The sequence below is a fragment of the Diabrotica virgifera genome, chromosome 8, assembly GCF_917563875.1.
Source record: "Diabrotica virgifera virgifera chromosome 8, PGI_DIABVI_V3a".
Classification (NCBI taxonomy): domain Eukaryota; kingdom Metazoa; phylum Arthropoda; class Insecta; order Coleoptera; family Chrysomelidae; genus Diabrotica; species Diabrotica virgifera.
The window spans coordinates 25409902-25436170 of NC_065450.1; the positions used below are offsets into that span (position 1 = coordinate 25409902).

Genomic DNA, 26269 nt, shown 5'->3' on the forward strand with positions numbered 1-26269 from the left:
TATACAGCGATAATTCCATAGTAGAAATCGAAAATTACAATGTCATTGTTTATTTAATAGGTCAGTTTGGCATTTAATATACTTGAAAATATTTTTCTATAAAAATGTCTCGTTTTGGCACTGAATCTGTAGAGTCAATTAACACGTTGACGGACAGTGCGTCAAATGTATAAGCAAGTTTTTGACACTATATTTATTTTACAAATGAAATACAGAAATTCTGAATCTTATTGCAGTCATAAACGAACAATACAAACCTTTGTAGAAACCAAATTGCCATAACATAGCAGCGGCAATTATTGTTATCTGGTCTCTGACATTAGATGGTAAGAAAGATATTGATTGTGGGAATTTTTCATTTAATGTTCCAAATACTTTTAATAATGTTCGATTCCAATGAATTCTGCCGTATGTATGTTTCAGTTAATCAGTTTTCCAGAGAGGTTGAAATTGTACAACGAAGAGTGCATTTCGGAATGCGCCGCATAAGATCTTTGATTTTCATATCGATAGCGTCTGAAACTGTAAAATTTATTGAGGGGATGGATAAATTTCTTCCTAGTAGGAAAAGACAAGGTCGCTGCTCTGATTTCTGATTGAACATGGTGTTCAAAATATCTCCAACAAATACATGTACCATTTTTCAAATCGCTACTACTCCGAGATCCATCTGAGGGGGTAAATTTCCATTCCCCATGGAGAGTGGAGAGTGGCTTGCAAGCCTGTTTTTCAGTTTCAAAATTTAATTCGTTTCATTTTTGACGAATTTACCAAATTTTACACCCGCGGTGTTACTATGTGCAAGGTTTGGCTGATTTTGTGTCCTTACTCCTAGCACTAATCCTTCTCTCTTTTTTAAATGTAGAACGGTAGGGGTAGTACAAACAAAATAAGGGCGGTACAATCCAGTACTAACGCAGTACAAACGAAATAGCCTATTTTTGACATTCAGATGGCAAAGAATGCATAGTAGAGGGGTAGCATGTCACTGGCCCCCCAGGCCAATCTAGACGGGTGGGGGCGGTACAAACAAAATAAGGGCGATACAATCCGATACTAACATAGTACAAACGAACATACCCATCCCGGACCCCCATATCGAAAAAGGGGGGATGACATATCACCAGCCCCTCCAGGCAGATTTAAAAGGGTGGAGGCGGTACAAACGAATGAAGGGTGATACAATCCAGTACTAACGCAGTACAAACGAAATAGCCTATTTTCGACATTCAGAAGGCAAAAAGTGCAGAGCAGAGGGTAGCATGTCACTGGCCCCCCCAGGCCAATCTAGACGGGTGGGGACAGTACAAACAAAATAAGGGCGATACAATCCGATACTAACGCAGTACAAACGAACATACCCATCCCGGACTCCCAGATCGAAAAAGGGGGGGTGACATGTCACCAGCCCCTCCAGGCAGATTTAAAAGGGTGGGGGCAGTACAAACGAATGAAGGGTGATACAATCCAGTACTAACGCAATACAAACAAATGAGCTTTTTTTTGACCCTCAAATCGAAAAAGGGGGGGATGGCATGTCACCAGCCCCTCCAGGTAGATTTAAAAGGGTGGGGGCAGTACAAACAAATGAAGGGTGATACAATCCAGTACTAACGCAATACAAACGAATGAGCTTTTTTTTGACCCTCAAATCGAAAAAGGGGGGGCTGGTGACATGGACCTCTTTTCGGACGGATTTTTTGTGAATACCTTAAAAACTATGCATCGAACTAAGGATACTATATGTATAAAACATTTTTTAGATTATAAATAACAAAGAGATTCGTTCCTTCGTAAATGTTCTATTTATAATACAAAAAGAGATATGCTAGGTGAAAAGAGTTTGTTTTTTGGTGCATGTTCAAATTGGTGTATTGAACTTGAAATAACAGAGGAACGGTAGGTTTTAGGTGTATAATGCTACCAACGCCTTTTGTAGTGTTTGAAAAGGCCTTTAAAGCGAGCACCATTAAATGCCGGTTACATTCAAACTAAGCGAGATATGGTGCAAAAAAATATATGACTAATGTACTTTAAGGAAAAATGAAAAGCACATACATTTAACCCCTCACCCACCATAATTTAAATGCATTGTTTTTCTTCTGCAATACCTTTTACTATAGTGTTATTTATACTTCAAAAAGTTGAACGAGTTTAAAATAAATGGTTTTTGTAAAAAATGTTATCAAATTATAGAATGCATTTTTAAATTTTCTTAAAAACCTTTTTTTTCTCCATGTAATTCTAAAATAAAAATGTTCCACCCCCAAGAAGTGGTGGGAACCGCCCCCATGATAAAAGCGCCCTAGTATATGGGATAGACTTTGAATCAGGTGATTGGGCTACTCCGAAAATTTCATTAAAATCCATGCAGTAGGATAAAATTCGGAGGTAATATCTTGTTCTCAATCTCGCGCATTGAATGGCGTAATAGAAATAGAATGAAATGCAAATATTGTAAACTATTAATTTCTCAAAAAAATGAACTAATTTGAAATGAAAGTATGACTATAATATTCTATTGATTTATGCAATAATCTATACATCTATAGTGTGTCCCCGAAATATGGCACCGAACATTTTCTCAAATGGAGGAATTATTGATGCGTAGAGACATAAAATATTTTCAAGTATACAAGGTGTTTCTAAAATATCTAAATAACGAGTAACTTTGCTATTTCTATAGAATGCCAGTATCTAGTACGATAAAGATAATAGATCGGTACGATAAAGTTCTCGGGCGGCTCTTTCGTCCAACGTTTTTTCCCATACGGTCGATAGTTGAGCGCTGAGTGTGACTGAACACACGTCGATCATGTTAAACCAATGTAATAAAGGTCAAACTGTTAGGTATCAGCCTTTTCGGAGTATTGAGAGCGAAAACTGCCATATATTAGCACAAAATTGACAATTTATTCGACGTTTTATTGGAACTGATGGACGGGTCTGTATTCGCAATATCGACTGACAGTTTGAACGGTAGGGACGACACAGTTTTATGTGCTTTGGGCTTGTAATACGTTTAAAGCGTAATAAAATCCGAATTACAGGGGCTATGTTTTTTCCTGATTATAGCAAAAAACGCAAAACTTACAAGGGGTGTACAAAAGTTTTTATAGTTTTTACCAGTTCTCTTTGATATGAAACAAAACTGAATGGCTAGAAGAAGTTGTTTAACGACAAAAATGTTAAAGTATGGCAGAAAAATAACAATAGTCTATGTTAATTAAGTTCGAATACAGTTTTAATTAATAAAATTTGGAATAAACTCATAAAGTTAAAAAGAAATAAGCGATGGACTACCCCAGCTAATTGAAATAATATTCGAGAATATTACCTCAATGGTCCAAGATAGCCATCGCTACACCCTCAGCTTAGCTCAGTCTCTCAGGTGTGTGTCCGTCTTGTCCTAATCTTAGATATTAACTCTAAAAATTTAGAATGGAAGCAAACAAAACAATATTTTTAACTAATCATGTTTATTGTTCATAAAAATATAATAAGCGAGCTGAAAATGCGAGCATTATCATAACGAAAACTTTGTTTATTTACGTATTTTAATTCATAATATGGAAAATTGCTATTATGAAAAGTAGTTTAGAATTAATAATTATGTTTTAATGTGCAATTATATCATTCTAATTTAAATGTTATGAACTATAAAGGTAGTTTACTTTTGATCGAAATTCATATTTTTTATATACCTCGTATAAAATTAATAAAATTTTACATATGATGGTTGCATCATAAATCTTAGAACATGAAGAGGTTTTTATGAAGAATAACTTTTCTTCGTCAAATTAAAAATAAAAGAGTTATAAATGAAAATGTTGTTGGTATCCATAATTTGAGAAAAATCTTCAAATATTTTTTCCATTAGAAGGATGTAATTTTGCACATATCAGACCATAATTTTTTATACCAAACAATATTATTTCATATACTGTCGGTTCGCTAAACTCAGACACAACTGGTTTGTGATTTTAGTCAATAATTTTGACAATTTGGCAAAAAAAATAATTACTAATTAGTTAATAATTACTAAATAATTAGTAATTTTGTCAATTTTGGCAAAATTCGCAAAAACAAAAAATTACCTACTAAAATTACTAGCCAGTTGTGTCGAGTTTAGCGAGCCGAGTTTTTAATTTCATAGCAAATAGAACAGTCCATTTATCATAAAGGGGAGGCCGTATACCCGTATAGACCTTTTTAAAGCTGTTAATAAATAATTATTGCTTTTAAAATATACTCAAATTGTATTTTTGAACATCTTATTTATTTTATATAATAATTAAATTCACTATCAAAAATGTCATTGATGTTTTATTAATACTTAATTTAAAATTTAGTTTGACATTCACGAAGTGTCAAACTCAAATGTAAATAACCTATGCTTTGCTTAACAAATTGAGATTAAAAAACTAGCCTACTTAATAGCAACGATTTCAGCTGGACGTGTAGTGTGTCGGCAGAAAATAAAACGATTGTGACGTCACATTTTAGACTTTGAAGTCGATTATCTCGAAGACGGTTAGAAATATCGAAATGTTGTTTTCAGATTTGGATTCAGAAGGAAAAACTACATAAGAATCCATCGATAAATCTGATCTGAGTAATGCAGGAGCGGCAACGCAATAACACACACACTTTTGCGAATTTATAAACGAAATGTTTTCTTTGAAAAAATATGACTTATTATGTGCATTAACAAATATATTCATGTATATATATATTCAAAAGTATGGCAAATAAAAGAAAGATACAAGAGAAAACTTGAAGCAACAGAAATGGATTTCTGGAGGCGCTCAGCAGGAAAATCAAGATTAGAAAGGGTAACCAACAACAGAATTAGGGAAATAATGAATGTGAAACACACAATAGTAGATGACATTAGTACCAAACAGCTTAGATGGTATGGACACGTACAAAGAATGTCCGAAGAACGACTCCCGAAACAAATCCTAACGTGGACCCCTCATGGTAGACGAAAAAGAGGAAGACCCCGCCTGAGTTGGAGAGAAGGCATAAATCGAGAAATGAGAGAAAGAGAATTGGATGAAGACCTTTGGATGGACCGAAGTGAATGGCGACTAGGCATCGGAAGACGTAGGAGAACGTTTTAAAACCGATATATATATATATAACAAATATATTCAAATTCTTGCCAAAAACTAACAATTGTGGATTATACTTATGGCTTTTGATAGCTGGTATTTGATGGTAACTTCTTGATGTCGAATTTTACTGCTGTAGCCTTCTTGTAGGCCTGGGCGGATGTTCGGCCCTAGGCCCCTGCAGCTAAAGATGGGGGTCGTTGCAGTCTGGATGTCATTGTCTCATTCCGGCAAGAATTTGAATATATTTGTTAATGCACATAATAAGTCATATTTTTATTATATTTTTATGAACAATAAACATGATTAGTTAAAAATATTGTTTTGTTTGCGTCCATTCTAAATTTTCAGAGTTCATATCTGAGATTAGGACAAGACAAACACAAACCTGAGAGACTGAGCTAAGCTGAGGGTGTAGCGATGGCTATCTTGGACGATTGAGGTAATATTTTCGAATATTATTTCAATTAGCTGGGGTAGTCTATCGCTTATTTCGTTTCACTGGCGCCCAACGTGGGGCACGAAAAAGCAAGTTAAGACGAATAGAAGATAATTATTAATGAAATATTAAAGAAAATAGAATAAAATAATTATTTAAAAATAAAATAAGAAAGATGTGACGTGTGTAATGTTTCGGTTTCTGTTTTCTTTGAGAAAAATTTCTCACTTGTGTTCAAAATTTTTCTGATGGGTGAGAGGAGTGTGTAACGTTACAAACGTCACATATTTCTTATTTTATTTTTAAATAATTATTTTATTCTATTTTCTTTAAAATTTCATTAATAATTATCTTCTATTCGTTTTAACTTGCTTTTTCGTGCTCCACGTTGGGCGCCAGTGAAACGAAATAAGCAATGAACTACCCCAGCTAATTTAAATATTATTCAAAAATATTACCTCAATCATCCAAAATACGACAACAAAAAATAAATGGCATGTAGAAAAACTGAATGCTCCAGACATAAGAATTAAGTATGCTGATGACATGAACAAAAAACTAAAGGAACAATATAAACCTACAAGGGATATAGAAACAGACTGGAGAAATATAAAAAAATGTATAAATTAAACAGCGGATGTACACATAGGTATAAAAAGAAACAAAAAAAGACAAGAATGGTATAACGAAGAATGCCATAACATGCTAAAAAAGAAGGTAGAAATGAGACAAATGTTATCCACATTTGTCTCAGAACAAATAGACAGGATTATAGGGAAGAATACAATAGAATAAGACATGAATTTAAGAAAAAAATAAGGAAAATTAGACGTGACTGGTTGGATGATAAGATAAAAGAAATAGAAAAAGAAAGTAAGAACAGAAACAAAAAATAATTCTATAAGAAAATTAGTGAGCAGAACAAAACCTTTAAAGGAAAGATAAAAGGCATAAAAGATGACAATGGAAAAGTATCAGAAAACGATGAAGGGTATAAAGAAATTTGGACTAAATATTTTACAGAATTATTGACAGAACAGGAAGATCAAGACCTAAATGAAAACATAGAAGAAGAGACAATGATGTTAGGAAACCAGCTAGAAAAACCAACAAAAGACGAAGTTGAGGAAATTATTAATAGTAGTCGTAATGGTAAAGCCTCAGGATCGGACTGTATCAATATGGAGCTTATAAAATATGGTGGTGAAGAATTAAAAAATAAATTATACAATTTAATAAAAGACATATGGAACGAAGAAAAAATGCCGGAAGAATGGTACAAAGAACAAATTATCACGATTCATAAAAAAGGAGATCAACAGATGTGTAATAACTACAGAGGACTGACGCTATTAAACACAGCATATAAAATCATGTCCGCCTTAATACAACGAAGACTGACCGAAGCTACCACGAATATCATAGGACACTATCAATACGGATTTGTTAAGGGAAAGTCTACAACAGATGTCATACATACGGTTAAACAAATTAAGGAAAAAGCTCATGGATATAAAATAGAAATTGAACTGCTTTTTATAGATTTTCAGCAAGCATTTGATACAATAAAGAGATCAAAATTAATGGTAGCTTTGAAAGAAATGGGAATACAAAATAAATTAAGAAGATTAATACAAATGACAATGAGTAGAACTGTAGTTAGTATAAAAACTCAAATAGGCGACACAGAAGAATTTGTCATCAATAAAGGCGTGAGACAAGGAGATTCATTATCAGCAACTGTGTTTAATCTTGCCCTAGAATACATCGTCAGGAAGATCAACAAAGGCACTCTCCGAACGAGAGAAGGACAAATAATAGCATACGCTGATGATATTGTGCTAATAAAAAAAAAATAGAAAAACAATGGAACGAATGTTAAACGAAATGGTAACAGAAGGAAAAGTAATGGGATTAAAAATAAACCAAGAAAAACCAAAATAATGAGATTTGACAAAAACTTTGAAAAGAGAAAGGTTAGAGTAGGAGAATAGACTTTTGAAGAAGTCGAAAAATTTAAATATTTAGGAATATTAATAACAAACAATGGAGAAAGAGAAACCGAAATCAAAGAAAGGATTATTACAGCAAATAAGAGCTTCCATGCAAATAAAAAATTACTTAAAAATAAGTTATTGAGTAAGAAATCAAAAACGAAAGTAGACAAAACAATAATTCGACCGACGATGACGTATGCAGCCGAAACTCTTAGCATGACAAAAAAACAAGAGGAAAACCTTAGAATACAAGAAAGAAAAATACTAAGACCAATATTAGGACCAATAAAAATAAGTGACAATGAATATAGACAAAGAACGAACCTTGAGCTACTGGAAGAAATTAAGGAGAATATAGTGTGTAAAATAAAACAACAAAGAGCAAAATAGCTAGGACACATATGGAGATCCGGATCAACTACGACGATATTCTCAATATTGGAATGGACACCAGCTGGCAAAAGAAGACGTGGAAGACCAAGATCTACATGGTTACAAGAAGTAGTAAGTGATCTCAACAAGGCGGGCATACGACATTGGAAAGAAAAAACCAGAGACAGGAAAGAGTGGAGAAAAATAACCGAGAAAATTAAATAACGAACATGAGGACTGATCTACCTCAAACCATAGATCTAGAGAGCGTAAGCGGCGTAACCCCTAAAGGGGTGTTTAGCCACTATGTATGTATAAAAGAGAAGTGGGCAAAAAGCGTTCTACAACAGGCACAATAGGATATCCGGACCGATTGGAAAGCCCTACCTGATTGTGAAATAATACCAGTTGTTGATTTTAATCTTATCGATTGTGAGATTCAAAAAGTTGATAAGCGTATTCATAGCAAGGACCGATTGTACTTGCTTGAGATATCAGAAGTCGTCAAGTTAGGACATTGTTCAGAAGACTTGGTAGTACGTGATCCTGGCGCAATGTCAAAGTTAGCATCGCTGAGCGGTGCAATAACGTGGTTCTAATATAGCCGTCTCTGGAACTGTGTCCACACACTTTACTTGAAGCTTCGGTCACTAGCTTAACGCATCTTTCAACTGCCTGTGTATGGCATGGGAAAGTATCTATACTCATAACAGGCTTGAAGTCATTGCTCACATACTGTTTTATCTCTTCATTAGTCAATGTTCTTATCAGTGGAGAGGAGTCAGTGTACTGGTGTTCCATTTGATAATTTAGTAATACTATTTAGCTTCAAAGTTTAAGTTTGGTAGTTTAAAGTTTCTGATCGAGTCACTTTTAGATATTGCTTGCTTTTCCTTCCTGATATGCCTAAAGCCCAGCTCTCGGATATGGTTTCATTCATCAGTTACCATAGCCAAAAGTAAATTTTCGGGATGGGCAAAGTAAGCATTCGGTTGTAAAACGGGATCAACAAGAAGCTCTTCTGGTAAGTACCTTGAAGATTCAATGATTTTCTAATCATGTCTAGGCCCATCTGTGAATTTGTGGTTTATTTTTGTGGCAAACCACATAGGCATATTATAACATTTGAGAATGAATGTGACAATCTCTCTCAGATTTTCAGAAGGATTGGACACGCTGATGTAGAAACGCAAAACTCGGTTTGCAGTAGTAAGCCATCTTGAATGTGACGTTGGGCTAGGATCACGTACCCACTACAAAGTCTTCTGAACAATATCCTGACTTGATGACTTCTGATATCTCAAGCAAGTACAAATTGGTGCTTGATAAGAATACGCTTGTCAACTTTTGGAATCTCACAATCAATATGATTAAAATCAATAAGTGGTAGTCTTTCACAATCAGGTAGGGCATTTCCAATTGGTCCGGTATATCCTACTGGGCCTGTTGTATTTTCATTTAAGTGTTGGAAAAGGTGATGGAAGGCAGTTCGTTGTAATAAAGAAGAAAAATACTCCATTGTAGAGGTATTCCCACATGTATCTTTATTTGAGGCTGCGCGCGCTTCGCTGGCATTCGTCACTTTCGCCTCGCCTCTCGGTAGTCTGCTGTTTTTGACGAAGCTGCGCGACCGAATTCCACTTGAATATCAAAATTTATCTTATATGCTTGGATTTTAAATATATTATTGTAATTGAATTAAACTATAGGATCTCTAAAAGTCGTATGATTAAATTGTACCAAACAGTCAAACTTTGAAATTTTGCAAAAACTACTAATTGTACACATTTTGTATTATTTTGCGCGATCGGAAGATATGAAACAAATGTATAATAAGTGCATTTATATTGATTTTACATACTTTTAGTAGTTAATTCATGGTACATATAGGAACGCAATTAAAATCATCTGGCCTGTTTAAAAAATATATGAAAAATTAAGGTTTTTCACAATTCTTGCTAACTTCGATGGCATTGCGCGACCGGAAGACAAATTATTAAAAAAGTAATAATTAGTGTTTTTTTCAAGTCTATACCAATGGCAACTTTTGCCCACTATAGCGATCTGAATAAAAAAAAAGTTTTTTTCGAACCACCCTAACTATCATCTATTCATTCTCCCAGTTTTTTATTTATAAGACCATTTATTATTTTCAAGAATAATTTAAGAATGTGACTTATTAATGCCATGTTAAAAATCGATAGAATTTGTAAATTATATCGAGAGAACTACACACCATAGATAATTAATTTAATAAGTAAATTCTCGAATGTCTGTCCAATAATATTGTAAAGCTATTTTCTTTTAACATATTTCCTTTTAGTCTTAATAAAAATGGGGTATAGCAGATATGAGCAGATTAAAAACTTGGAAATACATACAAGTATTTTGACTTGGCGACTTCATCATTTAGATATGTGACGTAGAATTTAACGGTTACGTATTATGACACGCATTACATTGTGTCCATAAATTAAATCTAACTATATAATTAAAGCTCTATATTTACTGTTTTAATATTAGCTAGTGGTCTGTAATTTTACATTAATTAATATTGTGATTTTGTTTTTCAGTGAAAAGGTAGAACGTTGCCAATCATGGAGCAAGAATATTACCCAACAAATCGACCTTGCCTTTAACATATTTTTTATGGTCTATTTTTTTATACGAGTAAGTAGATCTTAAAACTATTAATACATATGCGAGCAAAAAAATCGACCAATTCAATGAATAATTGTAGTTTATTCTTATGAGTTCTTTGAATTAAAATGACTAATTTAAAAAAAATTGTCTATTATAGAGCTTCCAAAACATATTTTTTTTTTGTGTAAATTGGCAACGTCTTGTAACATTTGTTTACTTCTGTATGACATAGAGAATGAAGCAAACATTGTAACGGGAATGTTCTATGCCGGTACGCTATTGTAAAGGGAGTGTTTATATACAATGTAAACCTCTATGACCTAGTCTTGTGTTGTTGTATGAAAATGTCCTGATGGGTCCCTGGACGAGAAGTGTGTGTCCCAGTTAATGTTCCTTTTGACATAATTATTGATTTTTATTTCGAATATTCGCTTAGGGTAGTTAGGATTATTTAGGTTAGTTAGGGCTATAATATGTATGTTGTGACTGGCTGAATCACTAATGTGTATGCCAATAAAAAAAACCTCTATGAGTTTGTCTGTGGTCGTCTCAGTCACTTTTCAAACGTTGATCTGTATGTGGACTTCGAAATGGAGTAAGTGAATATTTTACAATTACGGCGGCTCGGGTAATTGCAAAATTAGGAGAGGGTTATAGTCAGAGGTCTGTCGCCCGTCGCCTCCTTATGACGCAGTATGCAGTCTCAAGGGCTTACTGTTGATACCAGGAGAACGATAGCTACAATCAACCACCAGGTTCGGGTAAGCGACGTCTAATGCCATAGGGAGATTATCGATTCATTGTCCTGAGTGCCTTGCGGAATCGGCACGCGATAGGAGTTAAGCTTCAACAATCATTTAGGAATGTTCAAGGTGTCACCGTAGCTCAGTAGATAGTTAGAAGACTTAAGGCTACCACTTGACTCCCAGACAAGTTAATATAGGGGCTAAATTGAACGCACGTTAGAAACAAGCTCGACTTCAGTTTACCCGAGAACACGTCAATTGGGACCTTGGCCAATGGAGCAGTTTTGTTCTCTGATGAGAGTCTAATGTGCTTGTAAAGCAATGACAGATGATGCGTCTATCGATGACCGGAGAACCATTTGTCCAGTGCTGCAATGTCAAAACAGTGAGCTATGAAGGTGGTTCGTGAATGATTTGGGGGCTATTGATTATGTTCAAAATAAGAGAGCTAAAAGGAACTACAACGTTAACGGGATTTTATTATCTCATATAGTTAACAGACCTCTATATTTAAAAAAACCACGGAGTGCTACCATTCAAATGGGTGCGTTTTTGAGAAAGCGGTGAATTAGTCCCTAGGCACAGGGCGAATTAGGGTGAGTTCTATGCACTTTTGGTACAAACACGTCTACCGGAAAATTGTTCCAGGTTAAATTTACTATCGAAATATCTCATTTTAAAGTCAAAAATATTTTTTTTTACAAAAATATATTCAAAAGAAAAGCAAGAAAAAACACGAAAGAAAACAATTTTATTTTTTGCCCCATAACTTTTTTTCACAGTGATATAGGTATAGACATTACTTCAGCGAAAAATAACCTCCATCTTTCTTCTTTAAAATGACGTTTGATAGAAGTCTCCAGGATTTATAGTTTCCGAAATAGGATTTTTCAAAGTTCGCCGCTTACAGCATATTTGGACCATTTCCCCCATTATTTTGCAATCATTGTTCTGTAACTTTTTTCTACGCATTTCTAGGTATATACAATTGTGCATTTAGTAGAAAGAGAAGTCAATTACTTTTATAATGGTCTACTGAATAAGGTTGTACGACTATTTTTAAGCAAGTTCTGATTTTCCAAGGTTTTATACTTTTAATGATTTTTGATATTTCTTATGATTATTTTTTAAATTTCTCACTATGACTTTTCTTCTTGTACATTTAGGTATTATATACATTGTGGAATAAAAAAAGAATGTGTGTGTACTTTGTACGCACGTAAGAAGTTATACTTCTATTATATGATTTAAACGAAATTAATATACTTTTTATTTATATTTTATTTAAATATTAAACTAATTTATACGTACTACTTCTCAAACATTTTTATTAAAACAGTGCCAAAAATTACAATAATAAAAGAATAAAACACACACAAACACATTAAAAATGCCACAAATGATTTCTGAACATTAATTGTCGGAAATTTTTTTAACTAAATACGTATTTTCTGAAAATAAAATTATATAATAAATATACTTACAATCATAAAATGTATAAAAAAATAAAAAAATAAAAGTTTTTATTGGGATTCGAACCAGCTATCAGCGCGGTTGGTATATTGGGGTTCATTCGCTTTAAACGCTTCGCCACGGAGGCAATGTGTCATTATGTGCGAAGATCGACTAACTAAACAGATTAAGCTTTTGACATATTTGAATTAAATTAAATTATTTTGATTTTGAATTGAAATTATTTAGAATTGAAAACATACAACAAAGCATAGAGTAAGAAAACAATATATTAGGTGAACATTGATAGAAATTTTGATGGTAATCAAATTATGTAAATAAAAGTATTACATACTATGTATTTTGGTAGGTTCAAATAGGTAGGTACCTATGATACATTTACAATTATTACGTACCTGTTGCTTTTAAAAACTATTTAAAAGTCACTACAATTATAAACTTTTTTGTTTCTGTCCTCACAACAATAAAACTAATATATTATACATTTGTTTACCTTTATATTGAACAATTATTGAAGTTATACTTCTTTAGGCGCGATTGAGATTGAAGGTGAATTTATATTGATCTGCGCGCATGCGCACACCGACAGTTTGGTATTAGTCTTTATGGCTCTGATTGGGTGTTGAAATGATCTGTCAATAATTGTTCAATATGGAGGTTATCGGTAAACAAAAATGTTGTATAATATATTAGTTTTTATTGTTGTGAGGACAGAAATAAAATCAAATTTATAATTATAGTGACTTTTTAAATAGTTTTGAAAAGCCACAGGTACGTAATTCTAAATGTTTCAGTTGTTGCCACGTTCTAAATGTTTCCAATAAAAAATTATCTTCATACCTATTTGGAAAATGTAAAAAAAATAATGTACTTACCTAGTACTTGATATGCTATACCCCTAGTAGGCAATGCTTTAATTTACATAATCTTATTACGAACAAACGTTCTACAAATTTTCATCTAATGTATCGTTTTCTTACTCTATATATTGTTGTATTTTAATTCGACAAAAATCAAACTAATAAAAATTCATATAAACAAAATGTCAAAAAGTTGTTCAGTTTGTGTATATTCCCACATGACGTATACGCGAAGGTGGTGCAGCTTGAAATCGCTTCGACTCTCGTACGGCGGATACACGGGAAGTAGGTTCAAGCCCAATGCAAGTTATATCATTTTTTTTATTTTTTTTTATAGATTTTATGATTGTAAGTATATTATTATATAATTTTTTTCAGAAAATACGTATTTAATTAAACTTTTTGGCAACAATTATTGTTCAGAAATAATTTGTGGCATTTTTCAATGTGTTTATGTGTGTTTTATCCTTTTATTTTTTTAATTGTTGGTATTGTTTTAATAAAAATTTTTGGAAAGTAGTAGAGAAACTGTTTAAAGTATATTGATTTCGTTGAAATCATATAATAGAAGTATAACTTTTTACGTGCGTACAAAGTACATACATTCTTTTTTTTTATTATTGACAGATCATTTCAGCACCCAATCAGAGCCCGTATAACGACTAATACCATACTGCCGGTGTGCGCATGCGCGCAGATCAATATAAATTCACCCTCAATCTCAATCGCGCATAAAGAAGTATAACTTCAAAAAGCTTATTTTTTTTTTACTTTAAAATTGTGTATTGCAAAAAATTCTAGGACTATTTTTAAACAAGGTATCCGTAGAATATCCAAGGGTATCCGCTATCTGAGAAAAATTTTAAATTTCTTTATTTTTTTCAATTAGAAGAATATAATTGCATATTATAACATAATTTTTAATTCCAAATAACTTTTGTTAATAACACTTTTCGATATTGTGAAATTCAAAGGTACTTTACTCTTGAGCGAAATTAATATTTTTTAACATACCTTCTACACTATTGATAAAATTTGATATTTGATGATTGCAGATTAGGTTTTAGACTATACAGAGCATTTAATAAAGAATAATTTTTTTCATAAAGTTAATAATAAAATATTTTTCCATATGGTTCCAACTTAGTGGGACCTATTGCATGTGTAGAAATTTTGAAAAAGCATATCTAGTTTAAAAATAGTCCTAGAATTTTTTACGATACACCATTTTAAAGTAAAGAAAATATGCTATCTTTTTTATTCCACAATGTATATACCTAAATGTACAACAAAAAAAATTATAATGAGAAATTTAAAAATAATCGTAAAATATATCAAAAATCAATAGAAGTATAAAACTTTAAAAAACCGTATCTTGCTTAAAGCCATAAATACCATACGGCCTTCTACAATAGACCATTTTAAAGATAATTCACTTCTCTTCCTATTAAATGTAACAATGCATATTATGTAAAGCTGCGTAGAAAAAAGTTACAGAACAATGTTTGCGAAGTAACAAGGAAAATGGCCCAAAATCGCTGTGAGTGGTGAAGTTTGAAAAATCATATTTTGGAAACTGTAAATGACAGAGACTTCTACTAGACGCCATTTTAAAGAGAAAGGATGGAAGCTTTTTTTCGCTAAAGCAATGTCTATACCTATATCACCGCGGAAAAAAGTTATGGGGCAAAAAACAAAATTGATGTTTTTCGTGTTTTTCTCTAGCTTTTCTTTTGAATATATTTTTGTTAAAAGAAAATATTTTTGACTATAAATATGATATTTCGAGAGTAAAATTAACCTGGAACAATTTTCCTGTAGACGTGTTTGTACCAAAAGTGCATAGAACTCACCCTAATTCGCCCTGTGCCTAGGGACTAATTCACCCCTTTCTCAAAAACGCACCCCTTTAAATGGTAGCACTCCACGGTTTTTTCATATTTAGAGGCTCATTGAATATATAAAATAATAAAACCCCGTTAACGTCGTAGTTCCTTTCTAAAATACAAAATTAATAGCCTATAATATATCTTTATAAGGAAAATTAGAGCGTATGTTCGTGTCCGATGGTGGTCGCAAAAGGGTGTTTAACAGCGCATCGTTGGTCACCAACGTGGCAACCAAATGGCGTGGCAATGGCGTGCAAGTGGTGTGGTGAACCAGTGGCAGGTAGAATTGCTAAACCTGTATAAACATATGTACGACCTTTCGATTCATTTGACTACATATGTTTATAAAGGTTTGGCAATTCTACCCACCACTGGGTCACCACACCTCTTGCACGTCATTGCCACGCCATTTGGTTGCCACGTTGGTAAACGGCTTGTCTTATATTACGGATATTCTCCAAGACCATGTTGTTCCTTACGCCGCGCGCCGACTACATAGGCGACGGTTTCATGCTCATGTATGATAACGCTCGATTTCACACAGAGCGGATTACAAGGGATTACCTGGTCAGCACCAATATGGACAACAACAATGGACTCTCCTCCATTGAGTCCGGACATGAATCTCATCGAACACATATGGGATGAGCTCAAACTCAAGGTTCGGGTCCGTACTCCAGCACCAGCGACAGTGGCGAAGTTAATAACTGCATTAGAAAAAAAGTGGGAAGCGATTATTAAGCAATCAGCCAAAACTTAATGAGTACCTTAAGACCTCGCTTGGAAAGTGTAACACAACGTATTCATTTTGATTTTTTGTGTTAATTTATTGTTATAGTCCGTCCGCTATAACTTTTCCCATGCGTCACGATTAATTTTCAAACAAATTAAGTCAAAACATAAAGTAAAACGAACGTCGATGTGTATATACATTTTATATACTGTATACTATATACCAGGGCTTCCCAAACTTATTCTTACTGTGACGCCCTTGGGACTTTGCTATTTTTTGCGACGCCCCTCAATTCAGCCTACAAATAATACTTCCCAATTTAACCACTAGCCTAGTAAGAGGTTATAGTTATAACAAAAACACTATTTGAACATTTATAATTTCTATTAGAAATTAAGAATGAAATCAAAACATAGACACAAAAATAAAAAGGTATATTTATTTATATAACTGGCTGGTTAATGTGAGGGATGTGCTTGCTTTTTTGAGCACAGCGTATGAAACCGGCACTCCAGTTTGGAAATTACCACCCTCGTTCCTTTTTCTGTACTTGTTTTTAATTAGTGTAATTGCAGAAAAGCCCGTGTCGCACAAGTACGAAGTAGCAAATGGTAATAAAACCTTTAATATAGCAGTGCTGACGGCATGATATTCATGACAAAGTGAGCTACAAAATTCAAACAGTTGTCCTTCTGCAAAATAACAAATCCTCATTCTTGTATGTACCTTACATAACATATCAATTGAGCATCATCACTACTATCAGTCTCCTCGTCCAGTTGAATGACAAATAAACGTGAAAGTTTCCCAACAATTTGCTCATTAATATCTTCTGCCATGTCGTGAATACAGCGACTAACTGTATTGTTTGATATAAGTACATTTTTATTTCTTTAGCTGCTGGTTCTCCAATCATCACTTTTACCATATCAACCGCTGCAGGTAAGATCAGTTCCTCAGCGATACAGCGATCAGTTCCTCGGCCTTTTCGCGCTGTATACCCCGGACGTACCCAGAGGGAGAAGGCCTGCGCATCACAAAATTGGAATATTTTCCTCCGAAAACGTAATGCGCAGGCGATCTCCCTCTGGGTACGTTCAGGGCATGCTCCACGAATAAGTCGCCAATGTCCGGATAATTATCCGATTTTCGGATAATTTCGTGGACCATCGGATAATTTTCGGATTGAACAATTTTTTGAATAATTCGGAAACTCAGGGGTCTATCGACTTGATGTTATATTTTTTATTTGATTTATTTATTTAGATATTTTATACTCATTTAAAATCAAATAAATATATTTTCTGTATTAAAAGTTCGCTCTGACATGTGACACGCCTGGGACAACGCCGCGACGCCCAAGGCGTCGCGACGCACAGTTTGGGAAGCCCTGCTATATACTACACACATCGGCATACGTTTCACTTTATGTTTTGACTTAATTTGTTTGAAAATGAATCGTGACGCATGGGAAAAGTTATAGCGGACGAACAATACGTTCATTACATAATGAGTTTCATTCAAAACATGTTTTCTCATATAAAATATTATCAAGTCATCTTTGTTATGTTCTTTAGTTACTAACTTTATAAGTATTGGTGCCATTGCAATAAAAATCTCTTCTGTTCACAATATTTTACTTCTAATTTTATCTATAATATGTGGATAGACACCAAACAGCGTAGTCAAAAAATATAACTTACATATATTTTACTTTCGAGTCGATTGTTTTGTTCGCAAGTGTAGTTTAATTTAGAATAAGTAAAAAATTGTTACCAAATAAAATTCAATAATCTGACATTCGTCCTTTCGTAAATTTACATACAGGGTGTAGCATTAGTGCGAGCAAGTCCAATTACTCGTTTGTCGTAAGAGGTACGAAAAAAATTTATTTAGGTAAAAGTTGGGGAAAGATAGGACCGTAATTTAAAAATATTTTTAAATATTATACAGAGCCACCCGTCGTGACAGGGTGACACAAATTTTTTGTGTCCGTTCCATACCTTTCTACGCAGTACTGCGTAGTGCGATCAATCAACATTTGAAGCCATTCTCTACTGTCTGTAAGGAGTATTGTATGTACATATTTTATCATCTGCATCTCTGAGATTATTCACTAGTGATCCGTTTCTTCTAAGCACTTAAAAACTAGAGGGGATAGTTCATATCCTTGTCGTGTTCCTCTTCTATTGAAATCTCTTTAGATTTTTGTTCTTCTTTACGTGCCATTTCCGCGACGAAGATTGGCAATCATCATTGCTATTCTAAGTTTTGACACTATACGCACCCCTCCCCCCTACCGAAAGAGTTCATTTGAGCTGCATCGAAACCATTCTCTGAGATTTCTCAGCCAGGACATTTTTATTCTACCTATGCTGCGCCTTACTTGAATCTTTCCCTTGCTATAATCGTTTGTTTCATTAATGTTTGTCCCTAAATAGTTATAATTCTGAACTCGCTCTATTGTCTTATTACTTACGTGTAGATTAAGGTTTCTAATATTTTTCTTTGGTATAACCATGAATTTTGTTTTCTTTATATTTAGTGAGAGACCAAATTCTTCACTTGTTGCAACAACCTTTTTTAAAATTCTTTGCAGATCTGTAATATTTTCTGCTATTAGTATTGTATCATCTGGTTATTGTATTATCTGATTTTTGTTGATCTACGCGAATTGTGGCTTTCTGATATCGGTATAAATGTATAATGATTCTCACATCATATATATATACAGTGCTAGTCAAAAGTCCGTACCCCCCCTCTTATCTTTTGAACGGTTATACCTATAATAGTGAAATTTGGAGGGAGGAAATAAACGGACATAAGCTTCTTAACTATTCATGACAGGTGACGTAATAGTGACAGATGGCGTTACAGAGCCACTGTGACCGATAATTTTAAATGGAACCTTATGGCAAGTGATACCTCGTTTGAAAGGTACTCAAAATACCTATTCAGTCATACTATTTTTTTTGGGTTTAAGTGGATTTTGATTTTGGTGAATAAATTAAATAAATATAATATTGTAGATTCGCATTTAATTAATAAAAATTCAAATGTCCGCCTATGGTTTTTTTTGTCAAAAAAGTTGACGTTTTTCAATTCTCTAGTAGTTTTACGACAACATCAACCTTTTTGACAAGTAATCATAGGCGGAATTTAGAATTTTTATCAATTAAATGCGAAAGTACAATTTTATATTTATTTCATTTATTCATCAAAATTTGCTTAAACTCAAACAAAATTAGTATATCTGAATAGGCATTTTCAATACCTTTCAAACGATGTATCACTTGTCATAAGGTCTCATTTAAAATTATCTGTCAGAGTGGCGCTGTAAAGTCATCTGTCACTATTACGTCACCTGTCATGACTAGTTAAGAAGCTTACGTCCGTTTATTTCTTCCCTCCAAATTTCACTATTATAGGTATAACCGTTCAAAAGATACGAGGGGGGTACGGACTTTTGACTAGCACTGTATATATATATATATATATGTATATATATATATATATATATATATATATATATATATATATATATATATATATATATATATATATATATGAATTAAAACGCCATAATACATGGCATTGGAGCACAAATTCGTCAAAACTTCCGTGATTTAACTGGTACCAATAGACTGATATATCGATATTTCAAGGTCTCCCTCTCATCAGTCAGTCGAGCTGGTACTACAAATTAAATCACGGAAGTTTCTCTGAACGTCTCCAAAAATTTCGCCACTCTAGTGGCAGCTTACAGAGGCGCCATCTCTTTTGATGGCAGGGAACGAAGACGATTTAATAATACCGTCTCCTATCCTCTGAGGTATCGGAATGTGCAAAAAGAATAAAGCTTCTAGCAAAGCTTGCTATTGCTTTTATGAATTAAAACGCCATAATACATGGCATTGGAGCACAAATTCGTCAAAAGTACCAGCTCGATTGACTGATGAGAGGGAGACCTTGAAATATCGATATATCAGTCTATTGGTACCAGTTAAATCACGGAAGTTTTGACGAATTTGTGCTCCAATGCCATGTATTATGGCGTTTTAATTCATAAAAGCAATAGCAAGCTTTGCTAGAAGCTTTATTCTTTTATATATATCGATATTATATATATATATATATATATATATATATATATATATATATATATATATATATATATATATATATATATATATAAAGTAAAGAAAAAAGAAGTACTTTGTTGACTTGTTTGGATAAAACAATTTTGAGTTTCGGTGGGTTGGAGTCAATAAAAGGGCTACTAGAAGACTATTTTTTAATTACTCAAGCTTTCGAATGTGTTTACATTCATTTTCAAGAGCTAAAAAGTAACTGATAAAGTGGAACAAAGATCATGTTTGATTTTTATTGACTTTTATTGACTCCAACCCACCGAAACTCAAAATTGTTATATATATATATATATATATATATATATATATATATATATATATATATATATATAATCGGTTCATAACGTTCTACGACGTCTTCCGATTCCCAATTGCCATTGCTCTCGATCGTAGCACATGTCTTCGTTCTAGCCTCTTTCTCTGATTTCCCTTTGGATTCCTTCTATCCAGCTTTTCCTAGGTCTTCCTCTTTTCCGCCGTCCTTTTGGTGCCCACCGTAGCACTTGCTTGGGTAATCTGTCGTCTTCCATACGTTGTACGTGGCCAAAAAATCTTAGTTGCTTTGTTTTTATATCGTCCATTATTGTATGCTTTACATCCATTATCTCCAATATTCTTGTATTTCTGATTTTTGTATTCTTGATATACCATCAGATCTTCTCCAGAAGTCCATTTCAGTTGTTCTGAGCATATTTTCGGATTTTTCTTTAAGTGGCCAACTTCGCTGCTGTATGTTATAATGCTCTTAACAATGCTGTTATAGATATTATGTTTATTTTCTTTGGAGATACTTTGGTCCCATAGGATTTTGTTCAATAATGCGATAGCTTTCCTTCCTTGTATGCACATTTCTTGGATATTCTTGTCCAATGTTCCATCTTGTGTAATTTTAAGGCCCAAGTATTTATATTCCTGACAGTGATTAATAGTTATTTCATTTTCCAACGCTAGATCCTGCTATATACCTCCAACGCACATATATTCCGTTTTCTTGGTATTCACTTCTAAACCCCAGTTCCGGTACTCTTCTATGATTTTTCGGGTCATATATTTAATATCGTGATAATCCTGGGCCATAAGAATCTGATCATCCGCAAAACATAGAGTAGATATTATCATCATTTAGCGGTATACCCATATTCTTACATTTCCTTTTCCAGGATTTCAAAACTTGCTCTAAATATATTTTAAATAGTGTCGGCGATAGACAGCAGCCCTGTTTAAGACCCTTATTCACTTCAAATCCTGAGATTTCCTTGCCTAGCTTAACTTTTGCTATATTATGGTGGTATAGATTTTTTACAGCTTTAATGAGATTCAGACTGATGTTAGTTTTTTCGAGGGCTTCCCAAAGTTTACTTTGTGGTACAGTATCGTATGCTTTTTTTAAAGTCTATGTACACTAAATGCAGTTCTTGATTGTAGGTTATTTGTTTGTCCATTAACTGTGTTAAAAAAATATAGGTGGTCACATCATGATCATCTATTTATGTGTTCCGTAATATGTTTGCAAGCCTTCTGTTTTGTATTTTGTCGAAGGCTTTCTTAATGTAAACCAGACATATGAATACGTCACACTTGACATCTCAACATTGTTCTATAAGTGTTTGCATAGTAAATTATGCCTCTCTGGTGCCAAAGCCCTTTTTAAATCACAGTTGGTTTTCTGTTGCTATGGTCTAGTTTTTTGTAGCGACATTTATGAATTACACGCAAGAAAACTTTTAAAATAAATATGGTTCTTCTTCTTCTTCTTCTTCTTCTTCTTTTGGTAGCAGTGCAACCCGGGGTGGGTCTTGGCTGACTGCACAACTCGCTTTCATCTCGAACGGTCGTCCATGATAGTTCCAGTGGGTCACTGGGTAGCCCCATTGTTCTTAGGTCTGACCATATATTGTCTCTTTATCGCATTCGTGGGTATCCTAAGGGCCTTCTTTCTATCGGAGCTTCCTCCCAGGTCAGTTTGGTAAGGCGGTTATTAGGGAGTCTATGGACATGGCCGAACTTAGACGCTGGGGTTTAATTTTTGGACTATGTCACTCGCCTATATATCTGCTTGACCTCAGCATTTGTTCTCATTCGGTATTGGTTGCTATTATAGTCGTGATAAGGTCCAAAGATTCTTCTGAAGATTTTTCTCTCAAAACATCAAAGTTTTCTTTCAATTGCTTTGGTCAGAGTCCACGTCTTACACCCATACATGAGCACCGGTCTAATCACTGTTTTATACATTCTGATCTTTGATGCTCGTGTTAGGCTCTTAGATTTAATAGTATTGTGGAGGCTATACATACATCTGTTTACTGCCTGAATTCTCCCTTTAATCTCTTCCATGATATCGTTATCTGCAGTGATTGTTGCTCCGAGGTATTTAAAACTCTCCACTCTTTCAAAGTTATATGGGTCTATCGCAACATTTTGCCCTATTCTATCTCATCCCTTTTGTCTGTTGATGCACATGTATTTGGTTTTCTCTTCATTAACCCTTAAACCAGTTTTCTTCGCCTCCTACCAATTTATTGAAAGTTTTCTTCACATTGGTGACTATGTTTCCAACAATGTCAATGTCATCCGCGTACGCTAGTAGTAATTTTGGTCCATTTACTGTCAGTAATTCTGTTCTAATTTGTACTGTTCTTACTAATTTCTCCAGGATTATATTAAAAAGGAGAGGTGACAGTGCATCTCCTTGTTTCAGGCCATTGCTTATTTAGAACGATTCTGAGAGTTTGTTACCTATCCGTACTCTGGATCTACAGCCGTTTACGCATATCTTAACAAGCTGGATAAGTTTTTTTGGAACTGAAAGTTCTGCCATTTCATTCCATATCTGATCCCTTTTAATGCTATCCTACGCTTGTCGGAAATCTATGAAGAGATTATGGATAGCTCTATTGAATTCTCATCATTTTTCAAGCAGCTGTCTTAGAGTAAAAATCTAGTCTATGATCGATCTATTTTTTCTGAAGCCGGCTTGGTATTCCACTATGAAATCTTCTACAAACGGTGTTAGCCTACTTAATAGGATGTTCGATAAGATTATATACGCCGTATTAAGTAAAGAGATGTCTCTATAATTGGAGCACTTGGTTTTGTCTCCTTTTTTATGGATGGGGATTATTAGAGGAACTGGTTCGAATATGGGCTATGTATTTAATATGGGCCACCACACTACCTAGGAAACAAGTAGTGCTATCTGTTAGAAAATGCCCAAATATACTAGAGGGCCCCTCTCTTGTCATATATTTGCAGATTCCTCCACCAGTGCATATGTTGTTGTTACACAGTGTAGACCGTTTGATTTTGACTCTTGAAAAAATTTTATTGGGTAAGTTTATATAAAGTGATATTTGTGTTTATGTACATTATTTCGGAATTGATATATTTTGCTTGTGCGACAGAAAGAGGGAAGAAAAGGGTGTTATTGTAGATTATGACCAAAAAGTAATTACAAAATCATAAGCTAATATTTTTCTTGAACGTACATATTTTGAAATATGGGCCCCTTGTGTGACGTAAATATGGGCTAGGGGCTCATATTCAGACCACCCGCATTGATCTAGAAGAACTGTTGGAAAAAGCCTTTCTGAAATGCCAGACGGCAGCTAAGAATGGGTTTAAAGTAACAGGACTAGGGCCAATAAATATAACCATTTTTTCTGATGCTGATTTCGGTGCTGAGAAACTTGAATCTGAGAAAAGTTGTAACTCGACTGGAATTTATTTGGAAGGATTGACAGGTCACCTTGCAGAAACGATTTCTTTAGAAAATATAACAGTTCGTTCAGAAGATCAAGGACCAAGTTATTCTAAAGACCCAGATCGACCATTAAGGAACACAGCGACCGCAACAACTAAGTATGCCAGAACATTGTTCAAAAATATTCATCAGTCCATTCGTTCATTCACCTGCCCCATCAGTTACGAACCGAGCGTTTTTAAGAGGAAGGAAAACTTCTTGGTTCTTAAATTATAACTTTATCTCGGTATAAATTGGTTCGTAAATTAACAATTGAGAATATAAGACAATCAGAAGAAGGGAAGGAAAAAAGAACAGTATTTTCAGTTGAATTAAAAGAAAATGTAAAGATAAAGGAAGGAAAGGGAAAGCTAATAGGGGAAAAATATAAAGAAATCCAAGAGAAAAAACAAAACCAAATTCAGTTCGGATGAAGAAGATAAAGAGGAATTTTTGCCCGCTGATGAAGACCTTGACATAGCGCAGATAGGACAATAATCTCCTGAAAGCAGTGGAGCCACATGTCTATTATGTATGTAAAAAACAGTTTTCTGATGATACTAGATAATGGAGAAGAAACTGGTTCAATGTTTAATGTGCAATCTCTGGGCACATGAACAGTGTTCCGGAGCAGAAAGAGACTCTTATCTACGTTTGCGATTTTTATAGATAATTTTATTTTATTTTTCAGAGATATTTATTATTCCTTAAGCATGAATTGTTGGCTAAGTTATGTCGTATTTTTATTGTCAAAAGAAAATTTTGATAGTTTTTTAATGGGGCCCATATTTCAGACAGCCTGGCCTGGTTAGAAAAATATGCCCCACTTCATATTATTACCTGTAAAATAAATAAGCTTTATAATAAAAAATACATAGTTAGCAGTTTTATTTCTAAGGTCTTATAGCATGTATACATGACATTTAAACAGTATTATCAAAATATAATAAGCAAGTTTCAATAAAAAAACAAATGAGGGGCCCATATTCGGACCAGTTCCTCTACACTTTCATGCCATTTTGTTGGTATTTTCTCTTCTTTCCATTGTATGTGCAAGATATTTCTTTAATTTTTCTGTATGTGTTAAAGCTGTCATGTTGTTTATCTAATCTTTCTATCTCTGCACATATTTCTGATAGCCACAATTCCTTTGCTATATTTACGTTTTTGTTGTTCATTTTTTTTTTATATTTCCTTCTTTCCGATAACATTAACTTTAATTCTTGTGTTATGCATTGTTGGTTTTTAGGGAATGTAGATATCTTTCTCCGGTGATTGTTGTATGATGTTCCTCAGGATCGTCTCTAACTCTCTCCATTTTTCTGTAGCATTAAGTTGTCTTTATCTTTCTACCTTCTGGACTTCCTGGTGTGTTTGTTCTTTGATCTGTTGACAGAGATCAGCTTTTTATAGTTTTCTTAATTAATTCTATGCTATGTGTTTTGGTGGCTGTTCTGTAAAACAATGTTGTGGTCATTTCCTATATCTGCTCCCGAGAAAGCTTTAGTAGATACTATTGCATTATGAAATCTTTGGTTTATAATGATGTAGTCGATCTAGTTTCTTATTATGTTTTTACCGTCATCTCTAGGGGTTTTCCAGGTTCGTTTTGGTAGTTTCTACCATGTGTTTATAATGAGTTCGTTTTCCTTGCAAAACTGAACTAGACTCTTTCCTCTCTCATTACGTGTTCCTAGTCCATATTTGCCTACTACCTGTCCATATTTTCGTTTCCCTAGCTTCGCATTAAAGTCGCCTAAAATAATATTAACTTCTTCTTTTTTGCTTTCAGTGTTTTGTCTAATTCGTTATAATATAAAAGCTGCCTAAAATAGGTACCTACCCAAAAATGTCTACCAGCTCTATTACTAATTCTTTATTACCTATTATTAAATATACCACTTATAAATAATTTTTATATTTCTGGTGTACGCCAGTGGGTGATGCTGAAATTAAAATTATAAATTCTATTAAAACGTGCACATTAAATAAATAAATATACTCCAATACCAATTAATTGAACTAATTAAAATAAAAATAGCTATTTACAAAATTTATGAATTTCTACTTAACTAAAATAAACAATATTGTATAGAACAATATACCATTA

The 26269-nt window shown here is 33.7% G+C and overlaps 1 protein-coding gene across 5 annotated transcripts in view; it reads left to right on the top strand.

Moving 5' to 3' along the window:
• The window catches only part of LOC114336268 (calcium-activated potassium channel slowpoke), a 663340-nt gene that overhangs the window by 144258 nt on the left and 492813 nt on the right, over nt 1-26269 (top strand). For all 5 annotated transcript variants that reach the window (XM_050659851.1, XM_050659850.1, XM_050659854.1 and 2 more), the window contains one exon: nt 10499-10595. In XM_050659851.1, coding sequence (XP_050515808.1) covers nt 10499-10595 — 97 coding nt within the window. The remainder of the gene's footprint in view (nt 1-10498; nt 10596-26269) is intronic.